Source organism: Heptranchias perlo, chromosome 6, assembly GCF_035084215.1.
Source record: "Heptranchias perlo isolate sHepPer1 chromosome 6, sHepPer1.hap1, whole genome shotgun sequence".
NCBI classification, from domain to species: domain Eukaryota; kingdom Metazoa; phylum Chordata; class Chondrichthyes; order Hexanchiformes; family Hexanchidae; genus Heptranchias; species Heptranchias perlo.
The window spans coordinates 56382655-56400462 of record NC_090330.1 but is presented as its reverse complement, the minus strand read 5'-3'; the positions used below and the strand labels follow the sequence as shown (position 1 = coordinate 56400462).

The following is a 17808-nucleotide window of genomic DNA, read 5'->3' as shown; positions in this document are numbered from 1 at the left end:
CAAAACTTTTTTTTTAAATGTGATTCCCTGTGGTGTCTTTCCTTTAGTCTTTGAAGCAGCTTTCCTTTATTCTTCAAATGATTTCCTATTTCCCACAACCAATACAGTGTTTTTAAAGAAAGGCTCCGATAGACCAGAGTTGTCCAATACATTAGCCATGAGCCATAGGAGGCCAATTGGGAATCCAGATATGGTTAACTGCATTTCTGATTAGTAAGTAAAGAGTAGTAGACATGGAGATCTCAATACTCATATTTGCACAATGTATGAATGTATACTTTAATCTTTGTGTGTGTTTGTTAAAACAGTAAGACGAGAAGCAGTGTGTGCGAGCATTTTTTGATTGGTGTGAGTGCTTTATTTCCTTGGTTACTGAATGGTAATAGATGTTTGTTAAGTAAATATACACGTAAAGTACATTGACCTGTATTGTGAGAGTGTATGTAGGTGTTTTCTACTAAAATTAGTGCGTGTGGCTAAAACGGTGTAACCATAGCCACACTTGTGGCTAGTCAGCAATTTCTATCGGAAAACACTGCTGTAGACCAAAATAGTTTATAAAATTATTGAAACTTCTATGAGGTGTTTAGATGTGACACATGGACTGGAGACTTTGACAAATAAAACAGAAATAAAGTACCACAGAAACTGATTTAGGAAATCTGTCCAAAGCTGTTTTTTTTAATGAAGTTCATGAATACCCAATGGTAAAAACAGAGAGCTTGAGTAACATTTGGATGGATGCCATGAACCAAAATAAACCAGCGCTTTATGAAAAAAGGTTCCTGTCTGATTGTACTGCTCAATCAATGACTTAAAAACACCAGAGGCTGATAAACCCATCTGAAAAACATCCTCAACACTAAGTACATTGGGTATTAACATTTCCAATGTTCCCATCTGCAGCTCCGGTGACTTGCAGCTACCTTTATTAACACAAACACGATTTGTTTTAGTAAGAGTATCGTACAGCTAAAAATAACGTTAATTGGTGTTTTAGAATTTTAAATTAAAAGTGTGGGATTTTGAAAGCCTGCTGATTTCTTGACCTTCGGGTCTCTTCTGACACTTTAAATGCCCGGCCACCTTTTCTGACTCAGCATTGGGTGTGCTGTTGCGGCACTGGCAGGCTCCCTTTTGGTGACGGGAATGTTGCAGGGAGCCCACCATACATAGGTGTTGAAACTCGACCCAGCAAACTGGGAGCAGAATTCAGCCCAGTCAGTCTTCAGCGAAATGGAAGGCATCACAACCATTAGGAGTGGGAATCTCAGCTGATTTTGCCTTTCCTAGCCTAGCAGCACTGAGACCAATTGTAGTACTCCTATCACCATCCTGGCTGAGATAAACTGATTCATCATGGACTGGGATTAAACCTCAGATTTTCCCGATCTGTATGGGTCAGCAACTCACTACTTTAACTAACTGTGCCATCGGGGGAGCCAAACGTTCTTGGGCAGTCCGATTTTAAATACAACTCTTAATGAGTATAATGCATGTATAGTGCCAGCAGTCCCAGCATTTAGAAGCCAATGGCAGGAATTCTGCGCATGCAGTTCCATTGTCCCTGGCCAGGTGATGTTGTAAGAGCTGACAGTGTAATGTGGGATACGTTGCACATTGTAGGGGCCTTTTTATATAATTAATTCAACAGATTTTGTAAAACTGACCGTCACACGTGCTACTCCACTCAGGTCTGAAGGTTTCTGAGTATGTTTTGTCACAATCATTTAATTATATTACACACCTTCCATTCCCAAAACAGCACAGCATTCTGGTCAGAACATGAATACCACACAGCCAACATTGGTGGTGTTTCTTTAGAACTTCCAGCTGAGCTCCCTTCGCCTCTCTCAAAAGTACAATTTGCATTCCTTTTTTTTCTATTTAACTTTAGAAGATCATGGCAAACAAAGGTTACACAAACGTTCAATGTGAAATAGTTTAGAAAGCAAGAACTATCTTCGTTTCACATTATTAAGTAAGAAGGAATGACTTGGGTGCTGTTTCCACTGACAGGAGGGTCGATAGCCAAAGGACATGGATTTAAGATCACTGGCAAAAGAATCAAGGGGAAGATGAGGAGAATTTTTTTAACGCAGTTAGTTGTTACGGTCTGGAACACACTGCCTGAAAGGGTGGTGGAGCAGATGCAATAATAACTTTCAAAAGGGAATTGGATATATACTTGAAAAGAAAAAATTTGCAGGGCTATGGGGAAAGAGCAGGGGAATGGGACTAAATGGACTGTTCTTTCAAAGAGCCGGCACAGGCACAATGGACCGAACGGCATCCTTCTACGCTGTAAGATTTTATGATTCTATGACTTAGGTACTCCCCTACTTCTTGTACAGCAATTTTTGATCACAAGAAATAGAATTACAAGAAACAGAAATGGAAAATCCCTTGTCTCTTAAAGAATGTAATTTCTTAGAAAAGTAGATGCTCAATGCCAAGAGAACGGGTCACTATATGGCCTAATAGCTCAAACAGTGAGCCATTTAAGCCAGAACTAGGTGGTTATTAGCTGGAATTCCCAGGGCTGTCATTCTGGCCAGTTTGCCTTGTTAAGGGGGATTTTCTGGTGCCATATTTACTGAATTCAATTTCATAACTTCCCATAAAACAAAAGCAAAATACTGCGGATGCTGGAAACCTGAAATAAAAACTGAAAATGCTGGAAACGCTCAGGTCAGGCAGCATCTGTGGAGAGAGAAACAGAGTTAACATTTCAGGTTGATGACCTTACATCAGAACTGGAAAAAGTTAGAGATTTAACACTTTATAAGCAAGTAGAGCCAGGGAAAAAGGGGGCGGGGGAGGAAAGAACAAAAGAGAAGGTCTGTGATAGGGTGGAGGGCAGGTGTGATTACATGATAAAAGAGATGATGGTGCAAAGCAAAGGGGGGGGTGATAATGGGAGAAGTAAAGAAACAAAAGATGGGTCCAGAGGAGGTGTAAATGGCAACAGCAGAACCATTATCAACACCTACAGTCTGAGAAAATGGTTATGATCTGAAGTTGTTGAACTCAATTGGACTCTAAGGGATATGGGGATTGGGCAGGAAAATGGAGTTGAGGTCGAACATCAGCCATGATCTTACTAAATGGCAGAGCAGGCTCAAGGGGCCGTATGGCCTATTCCTGCTCCTATTTCTTATGTTCTTATGTTCAATGTTGAGTCTGGAAGGTTGAAAGATGAGGTGCTGTTCCTTGAGCTTACGTCGAGCTTCATTGGAACAGTGTAGGAGGCTGAGGACAGAGCGGTCAGAGTGGGACTGGGACGGGGAATTAAAATGGCAAGCGAGCAAAAGCTCAGGGTCACGCTTGTGGGCTGAACACACTTGTGTTCACCAAAGCGATCACCCAATCTGCGTTTGGTCTCCCCAATGTAGAGGAGACTGCATCATGATCAGCGAATACAGTATACTAAGTTGAAAGAAGTAAATCACTGTTTCACCTGGAAGGAGTGTTTGGGGCCCTGGACAGTGGGAAGGGAGGAGGTGAAAGGGTAGGTCTTGTATCTCCAGCACTTGCATGGGAAGGGGAGCGGGTGTTGGGGGTGATTGAAGAGTGGAGCAGGGTGTCTCAGAGGGAACTTGCTATAGTGGAATTTGAATTCACAATCTCTGAGTTCTAGTCCAGGACTATAACCACTAGGCTACCATACCTGACTTTTTAAAAGCACCACCATTGGAATTTTCCTCATGTTGTTACTTTTTGTAAATTTTACAGAGACGTGTAACACACTACAATTTTTATCCTGTGCAATTCATATTTCATATTACATATACACACCTATGCACAAAGTTAATGGTTCAATAATCAGCTAGGAAACAACAAGAGGGAAAAATGTCAGTCTATGATAAAAAAAGATTCTTCCTCACCTGTGAAATGGGAATCCAACTCTTAAGGTCCTGCCACTGATGTCTTACATGAGATTCTCAAACAGCTAACCTGGTAGCATTTTTTGTGATCTCAGAACCAAATAATGTGATGGGCCCTTTCTCATTACAAAACATCACACTGCCTATTAATACTATTAGTTAAGAAATGCAAATCATTAAAGGAACAGAAAATAATGAACCCAAACACCATCATTTGTAATGCACATTGACCTCCTATACTCTATTTGCTTTACCTGTGTGGCAGCCGAGTTAGTCCCATCTGTGACTTCCACAGTCATATTATATGTGGCCCTATGTTCAGCATCCAGTGGCTTCGCGATAACAATTGTGCCTACACCCTTCTCTATTTCAAATGCGTTGTCATAGTTTCCACCTGTAAATACAGTATAATGTAAGCACTATGCAGTCACTGTAGTCTAGAGTTAATATTTTAAAAAGGCAGTATTCCTTCTATCAACCCAGCCTATTTAGTTTTATATATCCAAATCGTACTACATTCACCATACACGCAGAAAATATCAAAGATGGCATTAGGATCACAATAACCGCTACTGAGTTTTATTGTGGTCCCCACAAATTACTGATTTTTAAAACTCAAATTGCAGGAATCTTTTTGAGTTTCTTGACCATTTTGAACTATAGACTAGGTAGGTCAACAAAAAGGGTACTGTCTTTTTGATAAACAAAGCAGAGACAAATGATTGAAACACCATGCCAAGCATGTTAGAACTATACCAGCACGTTGTCAATCTCTTCCAAAGGGACAGAACCTTTCCCAATTTACCAGTAAGGGCACTAAAGTAGAGACATTAATGCAGTTTTAGGTAAGTAGTGACTATCACCAATTCAATTTCAACAGTTTATTTTTGCTTTAGGGCAATAGTTTCACTGCATGTTTTATCAGCAGTTTAAAATGTATTTCATATCTTCATATCCAAGACATAACAAGTGTTAAGAAATATATAAATTGAAACAGACTAAAGTGTAATTATGTACAAATAATTTCTCTAGTGCTCTGGATTGGATACAAGTGATTACTGTCAGGGCAATGCAAATGTAGATTGTTGCTAGAAACTTTTGCTATGCAATAACATATGCATATTGTACTGTGTGGTGAAGGATAGGCTAGCCTAGATGTCTAAGCTTATGCTTAAATAGAAGATGAATCTGAAAATATGGAATATTTTCCTGTTTGAAAATGGTGGTAGTTTCAACTCTGTCTGCCAAGTTGGGAGTGGAGAAATAGGCAGAGCTAGTTTTGCAAGGGCATTCACTATGGAGTCGGGACTCGCCAATTAAGGTTTGAAAGTACACTCAGCAGCCAATTAAAACTCAAAACTAGCAATAAATATGCTTAACTAATAAACCAAATTTAATTCTATAAGATAACCCCCTCAAAGTTTTAGAGGTTTATGAATCAAGGACTTTCTACTATCCAACTGTTTACATATAATTATCGTTTTTCTCACCAGTTTTCTCCCCCTTCTTGCTTGGTCCCCATTATTTGTCAATGAGCTTTGACTATGAACGTCAGCAGGCTATTCAACAGCTCACATCACTAGGCTTGGTCCTGTCCTAACCCAATATCCACATGTGCACTTTCCATAGGGACTGCTAGATAGCAATTTCCCCTGACCCAAGAGCATTGAAACAGATAGTAATGCTCCTACCGTTCCCTGGCTGAGATCTACAGACCAGGGGATTGAACCTGGGATCTTCAATTATCTAGTTCTGCTATTGATTGCATGAACTTGCTGAGCCACATTGGGGGTGGAGGGGGGAGCAGAATATAGCCATTATAACCTCAACCATATATTTCTAAATATAGCTCTTTAGAATAAAAATACAACTGAGATTACTTTTTCAATCAACTGATTAATTGTACTTATTTAAATTATAAAGTACAGTAAACCATAATACAAAAGGAACAAAGCAAATCCATCAAACTGAAGAAAACCTAATAAAAATATTGTAAAGTATTAACAGCTGTTTCAGTTAATTCATGTCATTCTGTCATAAATAATACAACACATTTACAGTTCTGTTGCATGGGGTGACTTCAATATTAAACATCTTTCATGTTCTCTGAATAAAGCGACTTTAAACTGAAGAGCATATTTGCTAGCCAACAATAACATAAATACATACATTGCAGCTAAACTGTCATCATGCCCCATATGGATATGAAATTGTGTTGATTACTTGCTTCAAAAAAAAATCTACAAAATCATATGAAGACCATTAACAACTCTGGATTAAAGGTTTTTAATTTGAGACTATGCTGTGAGCTGGGGTTGGGGGGGGGACATCATTATGCAGATTTGGAACAGCAATGGCACTTCAGAAAGCTCAGCAGATTCTTCCTTTAGTGTATAAATTATACATAATATGTAAATGGAACTGCATAGTGAATAAGATGCTTTCAGTAATCATGTCTTCAAGTCATCTATAGCCAAGTATCTACTTCATTTCATTAGTTATATAAGAACACACAGATGTTTCAGAAGGACCTATTTTATCCAATTAAATTTATAATGACTTATCCGCACTACATTTGAAGCAAATCACAAACTTGGAACATTTCATTTGTGTCAATTAAGGAAATTCTATGTGTTACAATACTTTGATGTCACAGAGCAGGTTTGAGACCCTTTCCACACAATTCCAAATCTGAGCAAGCTTGATCAGGGAGGCACAGAATGGAGGCAGCATTATCCCCCTGTAGGAGGGAAGGAAAATTAGAAGGGAGAGTCCCTCCTAAATGATCAGCAGCACCTCCTATAAACTGGCTACAAGGCGCTTTAGTGACAACATATCTCTGCACGCATTCTCTCAATTACATGCTGTCAGATCAGGCAGACGAAGAAGAAAAAAAAGAGAAAAATTAAAGTAAAGACAAATGGGAAAAATATACACAGAAAAATCTCAAAATAAAACAAATCCTATACAATTTTTTTGAAGTTAGTGTGTAGATTAAATGGTTAATTCTGCGATCCCACACTCCCAGCAAGCAAGGGATTACAGAACCAACCTTTACGTATCTTGCATTTTCAGTCCTCAGGATAACCCAAAGTATTTCACAACCAATAAAGTACATTTGAAATGTAGTCACTGTTGTAATGTAGGGAAACATGGCTATCACTTTGTGCACAGCCAAGTCCCACAAACAGCAATGAGATAAATGACCAAATAATCTGTTTTAGTAATGTAGTTGAGGGATAAATGTTGGCAGGGACACCTGTGAGAACGCTCATGCTCTTTTTTGAATAGGGCTATACAATCTTTTACATCTACTTGAGAAGGCCCTCAGGGCCTCAGTTTAACATCTCATCTGAAAGATGGCATCTCTGTCATTGTGGCATTCCAACAATGTTGTGTCAGCCTAGATTATGTGCTCATGGGCAGAATTTTAAGTGAAAAACGGGTGGGTTGGAGGTGGGGGGGGGGGGCATTGAAAATCACAACAATTTCAGACCCGCCCCCAAGCCGTCCATTTCCGGTTTTCACCAGGGCAGGACAAGGGGCGGGCAACCAACCACCCAGGAGGCAGGTTGGTCACTGAAACCTTTCAAGGAGGCTGCGGGCCTCCATTTTGAAAGGTTTTGCAATTTCAACCGCTGGGGAATGGGATTCCTGGGTCTTCTCCTTCACGCCATGTGAAAGGAGGCTAGAAGGCCCGAAACTGCAGATAAGTGCCTTTCTGGCACAGCTTGTGGGCCTGGAGGAGCAGGAGTGCTTCTCCCAGATAAAATAAGCTCACCTGCAGTGACCATCCCCCCCACCCCCCCAACGATCGTGGACCCCCACGATGACCTCCGATCCTGACCCCCAATGATCGCAGATCCCTGCGATGACCCCGATCCCACCTCATGATTGACCCCTCACCCCCGCCGTGACCCCATGCCCATCGGTACCCCCATGCCCACCACCATCCATACAATCAAAGCGTTACCTGAAGACTTTCCTTTTCACGTCCTCTTACTTGCTATGCTCTCATCTGACTGAGGCCAGCCCATCAATCAAGCCGGCCAGTCAGACGGCAAACCGACAAACAAAAATAGAAGATGTCCTTACGTCAAAATCATAAGGATGTCCGGGATCAAGGGATATGGGGAAAAAGCGGGAACAGGATACTGAGTTAGACGATCAGCCATGATCACTTTGAATGGTGGAGCAGGCTCCTATTTTCTACGTTTCTATGTTTCCTGTCCGCAATTTGACCCACCTGCCCCCTTCCTGGCTCCGGGTCAAAAGCGTGGCCCACGTCTCTGGAGTGGTGCAAGAGCTCAAAACCTTTTGACTCAGAGCTGAGTACTACCATTGAGCCAAGGCTTGCACCTTACTGATTATTTATTTTAAATTACCTTAGTTATAATTTTGAGATAGAGGAAATGGATGGTATATGGGATTAGACAACGTCCTTTTACTTCTGGGACACCAGCTCCAATTCAGCCAGATTAACAGGATGAAAGTCTGCTGGCTGTAAGGGTCTCTTTGAAATGAGTCTCAAACCATTTCTCAGTGGGCATCGTTCTAAAGCACAGATCTGTCCCTTATTTGGCATTCAAAGCCAATCACTTCAGACAGGTCACAGGATGGCTGGTACAGGAATTGGAAAAATTGCATACTTGTACATTAGGGATACTCTTCTGAGTATGGGACTGATGCACAGTCAGAATAGAGGGAAATTTACTTTGCATTTAGCTGGACTATACCTGACTTGCGAGTGCTTGATACTGATACTGGGTGCCTAAAACAGGATGACCTCCTCTCCCCAACACCAACATCATTGATTAAGTTGAGGCAACAAACCTGTGACCTCTACCATCTGGAAGGACAAGGGCATTCGGCACATGAGAACACCATCACCTCCAAATCACACACCATCCTTACCTGGACATATCACGTTCCTTCATCGTCGTTGGGTCAAATTCCTGGTACTGTCTAATAGCATAGTGGGAGTACCTTCACCACAAGGACTGCAGTGGTTCAAGAAGGTGGCTCACAACCACCTTCTCAAGGGCAACTATGGATGGGCAATAAATGCTGGCCTTGCTAGCGACTCCCATATCCCAAGAATGAATTTTAAAACATATTTTAAAAATAATGTATTATCTACTGAATGTCACAGTGGCTTAATTCATAACATGGTCACCTGAGTCAGATGGTTGTGCATTCAAGCCCCACTCTCGGAGGTTAAGAACAATTTCTATTCACTAACTTGTTAGAATAAGGAATTCTGTACAATAAACCATTGGTTAAAGCAGAGCCCATAAATTATTTTCAAAGGGAATTAGACAGTGGCTTGAAAAAGGAAATTAAGGGGTGTGGGAGTAAGCAGCAGAGTGTGATTACACTTGGTCATTTTGGAGAAAAACAGGAGAAGGGCCAAATGGTCCATTTCTGTGCTGTAACATTCTATGATTCTATGACTTGAGCACATCTAGGTTGCTACTCCAATGCAATACCGAGGAGGGCCACATTATCTAAAGTGCTGTCCTACGGTAGAGATGTTAATACAAGGCCTATCTGCATGTTCTGCTGGGCGTTAAAGATCCTCTAGTACTATTCAAAGAGCAGGACGTTCTCTCAGTGTCCTGGCCCACATTACTGCCTCGATCAATACCACCAGAAACAGATTCAAATGAGGATTATTTCTTACCCTCTCTTTTTTCGCTGTTGTACCTTTCACTTCCTGGATTTCACATTCCAAGCCTGTAGAAACAGCTTCGCAGCTTGACAAAAATGCTGCAATCTGCTAGGTCGAGGGGGGGAAAGAGTGATCCTTTCGCTTCTCCCACAGGCCCTAGCTTTGCTAGAGCTAACGCTGGGCTCTTCCCCGCTTCATATTCGAGGAATCGCACCCAGCAAAATCAGTGGGTTAGTATAAATCTATGAAGCCTCAAGCCTGTTGATTTGCCGCTCCGAGCAATTTATGGGCCAATATGCTTGCATGGAATATCAGGTTAAAGTTCGTGTATTGGCAACAAAGGCAGATGTTAAGGCAACAAAAAGGGGTAATTTTAACCCTGCCCAATCAGCGGAAACTGGGCAGGTGGGCAGAGCAGTTAAAATCATCCATGGGACTCACCCACTGACGTCCCTCACTGATCCTGCAGGATATGAATTTAACCTGTTCTTCTGAGCAGACGAGAAGGACACCTGCCAGAAACCAGTGGGGTCCTTCTTTAAATATGCAGATCAGGATCCAATTATGTCATCGGGGCCCGACTGTTATTTGAACCAAGGACCTGAGCGAAGAAGTAGTTGTGACTTTCCCACCAAGGCAACCTAGTAGGAAGAGTAGTTGGCGCCAGAACTTTCCTTGTGGGGCCACGAGGAGCCTAGAAGAAAAGTTTAGGCCTCTCTTGCCTTGAACTCCCCATCCCCCTGCTGATCAACTAACCTGAGTGCCGGGGATCGTTCCTTCGGTTCCCGGCGGTTGCCTCCTGCTGCCCGAAATTGCGCTCCCGCCCGCTGGCCAACTGCCATGCCAGCAGAAAATAAAATCTCCTGGGCCTCACGCTACAGACATCAGGCCAGTTTGCTGCTAGCCTCAGCTGCTACCAACCCAATTCCCGCCCCGAGTTAAAATTGGAGCTAAAGTATACCTGGAGTATATAAAGAGGACAGGCTTGTCAGAGATGTTTGGGCTCTGCAGTGAAACATTATTGGAGTGATTTGCAACATTGCAGAGACAACTATATGTGTAAGTTTAATTTTTTTTTGTGAATAGTTTAATTTCTTCTGTTTTTGCTACCTTATAAATTTATTTTTTTGACATAAACCCTAGGGTTAGTGAGAAACCAAAGATGGCTGCTAAAATAATTTGGAAAATATGTTTCGAACAATTTAAAGTGGTTTTGTACCACTTACAGAACAAATTTTCCTTAAAGTAGGGATCTGCAGGTGGTGGTGGGATGTCTAAAATAGAATAATCATATATGGACAGGACCCAATGGCCAGTGGTTGTTGTTGTGTACTGACTACAGCACCTGTTTTTATTAGCTAGTTGAGGTCTTCTATGATAATCAATGCATTCATTGATGGTATGATTTTCTGTAACACATTAATAAAGGCCTTCAGTTTGAAAAGTCATCATGTTCTGGATTTCCCATTTCAAGAAATAGTTTCTTGAAGTTTGTTTGTGATGAATACTATTTTCCAGGCTGAATTATGCACTGTGTGGTGTAAAACTGGTTTCATGTAAAACAATTAATTTGTAGTCTGTAGCATTATCTTCCCCAATGGCTGTGTGTGTAAATGTATCACATTGTGTAGTACTGAATCACAAAGGAACTAGAATGTCCCTGTTTTGACCCCCAATTTCTACTAAGTTAGTCGAGCTTAGAAATACAATCAACTGGATAGTTCCTTATTAAGAAACATGAACCAATTTTTAAAATTATATTTCAATGAATACTAATGAGTTTTCCTCTGATTATGAAACAATTCTCTTTTTACCAGGACAATTATCAGACATCAGTTGTATAAGCTTTTGAAGCCCTAAAAAATCTCTTTGGACTTTACCATCTCAGAGGAAATTTCTTTGGTTTCATAACTTCATCAGCAATGCAAAAAATATTAACAGAACAATAGTACTTTTTTCACTGTTTGATTTCTGTAAAGAATTCTCATTTGTCCCTTTCCACAATTGGAAAAAGTGAACAAAAATACCATCAATCATTTGTTAATACAGGTTTGGGACTGACCTAGATAATAAAAGGAAAGATAAAATATAGTTGGATGATAAGATTCTCCATCAACATGTAAAATATTAGGCCTGTAGGAACATATTCCCAAGTCACTGTGAAATAATTGCTTCCTTTGAGCTATCTACATCTCATTTACATACAGTATGCAGAACATTGTCAGTAGATTTGTGGTTTCATTTCCATAATTTGCAAAGAAAACTGCTAAAATGCCATTAAACACACACAGGATACAGGACATGCATCGGTTTGAGGTACTTCATGATGTACAGTAGCCTAGTGGTTTTGGTACTGGACTGATAACACAGAAGTCATGAGTTCAAATGCCAGTTCAGCAAGTTGTGAATTAAATTCAATAAATTATTTCATGGGCTGGATTGTTGCAAAAACCCAACTGGTTCACGAATGCCCTTCAGGGAAGGGAACGTGCCACCGCTACCTGGTCTGGTCTGCATGCAAGCCCAGTCCCATGGTTGATTCTTAATGCCCTCTGAAATGACCTAACAGGTCACTCAGTTGTAAAAGAAACACTACAAAATAGAATAATAAGAAAAATATTGGATGGACCTATCATCAATGATCTTGGCATCCTATCAAAATTGAGATCAATGGGGGTCAATGGAAAATCCTCAATTGGCTGGAGTCATACCTCACACAGGAAGGTGCTCATGGTTGTCAGAGATCAATCATACAGCACAGGATATCACTGCTGGAGTTCCTCAGTGCAGAATCCTTGGCCCAACTATCTGGAACTGCTTCATCAATTACTTTCTTTCAGTCATGAGATCAGAAGTGGGTCTGTTTACTGACACTTTCAGTGTTGAGCTCCTTTCACAACTTCACTGATAATGGAACAGCCCATGCCAGGCTACAACAAAAATTGATTATCCAGGCTTGGGCTCACAAGTGGCAGCTAACATTCGGGCCACATTAGTGCCAGGCAACAACTGCCTCGAACAAGAAAAGCGCAAACACCTCCCCTGACCTTCAACGGCACCACTATCATTGATAGCCCCACTGTCCTGGGGTTCATCACTGATCAGAAATGTAACTGGATCAGCCATAATGATAACATGGTTGCTATATCAGAGAGAAGGCTCACCACCATCTTCTTAGGGCAACTAGGGATGAGCAATAAATGCGGCTATGCCAGCCTCACTCACAATCCTAGAACATATAAAAAATAATCCAATGGGTATTTCCCAGGTTTTCAGGGTTTTTAACCTTTTTTGTGAAATTTTATGTTCATCCAAATGAGGTATGTTAGGATTGGGGAATAGAAAACTTTTCATTTCAGGTGCACTAAGCTTCGGGCAATCTCAGTCAGTTGCAGCATGGTTAGAGGCAGAGTAAAGTTACCTCTACTGAGTCGCAACCTCAGATGAGTAACTCCCACTGCATTTGTGAAACACTATTCTATTTTCCACACGTTGAGAATTTACTGATAAATTAGGGTTAGGGCCATGCTCCCTTGGAACTGGATTGAGACTGCACAGAGTTATTTCACATAGGAACTTTGCAGTCGCAAGTTAGAGGATACTATCATTCCATCAGTCTGGCTTAAAGGTAAATCATAACTGGAGATTTTTCAGCTATTGATGCAATTGATATTTTTCTACCAAATTATTTGGAGCAAAGCTTGCCAGCAATGCTGCGAATTGGCTGCCCCCAATGTTCCATTATCAGCTTATCTAAATAATTATTCATAGCTTCCCTGTGCCAGTGACAATCCTAAGGATGAAGTGGAAAATCTTACCCTCAGGTCCAAATCAAAAGGATTTGTAGACTTAAAGGAGTGGGACAAATATCAAGGCTGGATGGGGGAGGAAAATGCCAGACATAAATGAAATGAAAGAAATTTAATGAGGAGGCACAAAACAGATTCTGTGGGCAAATGTCAGGGTGGTGCAGCAATGCATGGCCAAAATGGATGTGCAGCTACAATAGGTGGGTATGACAAGGGTTGTGCTATTTGATATTTCAGGGGGCCGATTGGCCTACTCCTGCTCCTATTTCTTATGTATCCTCCCCAGAAGACAGCAGTACATCATTCATAGCAAGTGGTAACCAGGTTCAATGTTGTGCACACTAACTGCTGGACCCAGCAAAAGATGCATAAGACGACTGCACACTTAAGGAATCGGCAAAGGAAACACTACCCAACAGTACCATTTATATTGTAGGGGGCTTGAATGAATTGCCTTTCAACCTATTCCAGTATTCTTCACCCATGCCAAACAAATCTAATGCATACCCATACCTCAAGAAAGTTACAAGGTGCAATACACAATTGAAAACCTTTCCACTTTCAAGTCTTCCAAGTTCATATAACTTCAAGTCATTGTAATACAACTTAGCTACATGATGCACAGTCACTTACCATGCTTGATGTGCAGGTTATGCACAGGTCTCTCACTGTGTAGGTGCTCCCTCTATTTCCATCCACTGCCACTAATTGGGAATATTAGAGATGTACCTTCACCATGTACACTTGACCAGGGAGGTTTCTCTCCTGGTTGAAGGTACATCTCTAATATTCCCAATTAGTTCCAGCAGGGATTAGAGGTCTACATACACTGGTACCAATGAACAACCCGTGCAACCCGTATCAGGTACAGACAGACCTCCCTCTGATCACTCCTTTGGAACACCTCCTTGTCCTCCAGCTCTCTGTGAGCAAGAGAAACTTCAGATCGGTAGCCTACCTTACCAGCAGGAGCTCCTGCAAATCACAGTGAACCTCTCTTGAATGATAGTGGTAAAAGGAGAAAAAGTTTTTTAAAAAAGGCAAGATTGAAGGCAAATCCTAAAAAATGAATGCTCCTAAATAAATGCAACAAAAACAAACCAAAAGGGCAAAAAAACCTCACCAAATCAAAGGAGATGCAATTTTAAGACCAGAAAGTCACTTCTTTTTCAACAGGTGTAGCGATGATGTCGTACTGGTATAGCAAAGTATTGATAGATGTGGGGCAGGGAATCCCTGCCTTACTTTAAATAATTTTAAAAGCTATTCTGAGGCTGGCAAGGCTCCTGAATCCCCCAGCGCTGCCCAGTTGGAAAATACTGAGTAGTGCACTCCCAGTGCATGAGAGATGTGTGGCCTCTGCCCTAATTTTCCACCCCTCTCCTGCACTTATTGCACACTTGCACTTCTGGCTTATGGGAATGGAAAATCTCCCCTGTAGTTTAAAAAAGTTTTAAAATGTTAGAAAAATAATAATGAAATTATTATTGAAGGTTTAATTTATAATAATATCATTAAATACATTGAGTGGTGTTGATTTGCGATTTTCTGTACTGCGTTCATTGGTGGCTCTGCAGTTATCAAAGAAACGTTTGCTCTGTATTGCACAATGTCTTTTGCAGTATGTGGAAGCTTTAGGAAGCACTTAAAGGTTTAAAGTTGTAAAGCAATCTTGCATATCCCTCTATCTTAATAATCGATCTATATTAAAAATCTTATATTTGCATGTACTTCCTGTATACAAAATCTTACTTCCTCTTGTCAAGTTTTTAATCTCACTTTTTTGTCAACTTTCCTATTATAAATTCCTATGTCAACATTTGTAATGTAAACTGCCAATGTAAACTTGTCACGCTATAATTGAATTCTGCCACTAGTACTGGTGCTGTATTGTCTGTTTTGCATCTCCCAGCTTCTCAGCCTGTACTGCAAAGAAACTCATATACTCCAATCAACTCTATTTCTCTGCTTCCCAAATTGCTATAAGTCTTGTTATTTAACTATAAATAATATAAAATCAAAATATTACAGTCATTATTATTACTGTATCACTTTAAAATGAGGACTGAATTACATCTGCATGCCTGGTCCAATTATCCCCCATACACTAACCCAGCTACACCTGAAGACTACACTTAGTCTTGAATCCCCATGTGCAACATCATAGGAGATTGACTGGTTATATCTTAAAAGTTTTCAGACTCTCTGCTGGCTATGCTTAATTCCTGTATCATGGTTTGTCTGGCATACTAATTCTGTCTCTAGAAAAAAGGTGGGCTTGTTCTGTCTAATGTACTTTCTGTCCCTAAAAATTCTTGTGTTCTCACTAAGATATTTTGGTTAGAGTCTCATTATTATCTTAGCAACTGCTTTTTCTGACTACATATGTGTATTTTGGATATGAAGGAACATCAGATGTTATTTTGTAGGTGTCCCTATTCTCATTCAGGCTATTTATGGCAAACTGATATACACTGGTGTTGGTAAAATATATTTTACTATTCTAGTCTTGTACACTGGATAAATGTGGATATATAATAATTTGATAGAGGGAGTGAATAATTGGCTAATACATCAACATAATCCACTAATACTTAGATATGTTACTCAGCAAAGGGAAAATGGTGTTTGGATATAAATGATAATGCAAAAGGGGAGCTGTTTTGTCTTTTTCAATATCCATAGGGAATTCTAACGAGGTGCTGCAACAGACTTCAACAGCACCATGACAATTCTTTATTAAATTTATATATATATATATATACTCGATCATTCCTATCGACCACCTTATTTCATAATTCAACATGTGAATAGGAGAGGTAAAAAAAATCTGCAGAATTCTGAAGCATCACATTTTCAAACTGGAAAATTGTTCCATTTCCTAGCATGCGATCCCTGACCTCGATGATGAAAACATTTATAAATACGAAAAACCCCAAATAAAAATCAACATTTATATCAACATGTAGTGACGTGATATAAACAACCGGTTTAAATGTTAACTAGTTTAGTCTTTAGAATGTGAACAAAGAGAGCATCAGAAAAATCTTGAAACAGACAATATACTTGTGATTCAAGAGACTTTACGGGAGTAGCGATACCTTCTCTGGAACAGTTCTGGCCACAAGCTGTCTGATAAACATAGAACATCTCTCGAGCTTGCTTCCCACCTTGAAGGGGGGCAGACAGGGGCACAAAGAGGAAGGAAAGGAGAAAGAAAATGACAGGAAAGAAAGGATTGAAGAAACAAAAAGGACAATGATGGGAAACATTAGTTAGAAAAAGAGTTCAAGAAAGTTTAGGATGCAATTATAGCATTTTAACTTGACATATACCATAAACTGAGCATTCATTGGAGGCTACTATAACATGTCAGATCTTATCTTTAGTATGCTTCATATTTCTCAAAGTTGCATCTCACTGTTTATTATCTGTTATATAAGATTTTAATTGTACTCAGAGTTTTAAGCAAAATCCATATCTTACTTATGACTTTAGTCAATATCAACAATGAGCTAATGCATTATTGCAGCTTTTTCAAAAATGATTATTTTGATGATTCATTATGTTTTTTTCTTAAAAACAATATCCCTCTTTTCTCCTCCCTCTCACCTGAAGGAACCGAGTCTTGTTAGAGTACGGTTCTATAAACACTGGCAGCCCTCTACACTGTCCATTCGTTATGGCTAAGCTTTGATGGCGAGTGTCAGCAGGCTATTCAATTTATTTTCCAACAGGAGTCACTGGATAGTTATCAGTGGTGGGAACATTGGTTAATTTGCACCCCACCCCTCCAGTCCAGAGGCAGTGAATTTAATGGTAATGTCTCAGCTGACCCTAGCTAACTCAGGATTGACCAAGAATCAAGTCTGGGACATTCTGGTCTGTGTGGCTTAGTACAACACCAGGCTGTGCCTTTACCCTTTAGACCATCAGGGGAGATCATAATGTTTTAAGTTGATCATGTAGTTTTCATTGTTCTCAATTTTTATGTAACCGCTATTCCATCCTTTAGGGCTCCAGGGTAAGCACTCCATGAATCCAGACTATGTATTAGCAAACAGCTAGTGCTCAATGAATAAAAGTAATACAAATCTTCTAATCAGCATTATTCATGGTAGAACTATTAAAGTTGCAATTCTAATACAGTAATTTGCCCATTTTATTTGAGGCATAAATTAATTTATAGCACATTGCACTCTAAAGTGGATGGGCAAAGCAGACCAAAGCCATTTCTACCTAACCACAGACTGCCATGGGACAGTAACAAGTTTATTTGGCTCAAACATGCTGATGTGGAGGGATATGGGACCACCTAGGTTACAGGTACACTGATCTAACTCTAACAAAAATAACTTTAAAAAGAAACACCCTTTTCAGGGATTAAGATACAATATACCATTACTTAAATAGATATTAACAATATAAAACCAAGCACACC

The 17808-nt window shown here is 40.1% G+C and overlaps 1 protein-coding gene across 2 annotated transcripts in view; it reads right to left on the bottom strand.

Annotated features, from left to right (window-relative positions):
• fat3a (FAT atypical cadherin 3a) overlaps positions 1–17808 on the bottom strand; it is a 465040-nt gene that overhangs the window by 163037 nt on the left and 284195 nt on the right. Inside the window, exons 6-7 of one of the 2 annotated variants that reach the window (XM_067986341.1) lie at positions 4142–4281; positions 682–2703 (exon numbers count right to left, since the gene is read on the bottom strand). In XM_067986341.1, the coding sequence (XP_067842442.1) occupies positions 2524–2703; positions 4142–4281 (320 nt within the window). In that variant the 3' untranslated portion in view covers positions 682–2523. Of the gene's footprint in view, positions 1–681; positions 2704–4141; positions 4282–17808 lie in introns of those variants that run through there. The other variant, XM_067986342.1, reaches the window with a different exon arrangement.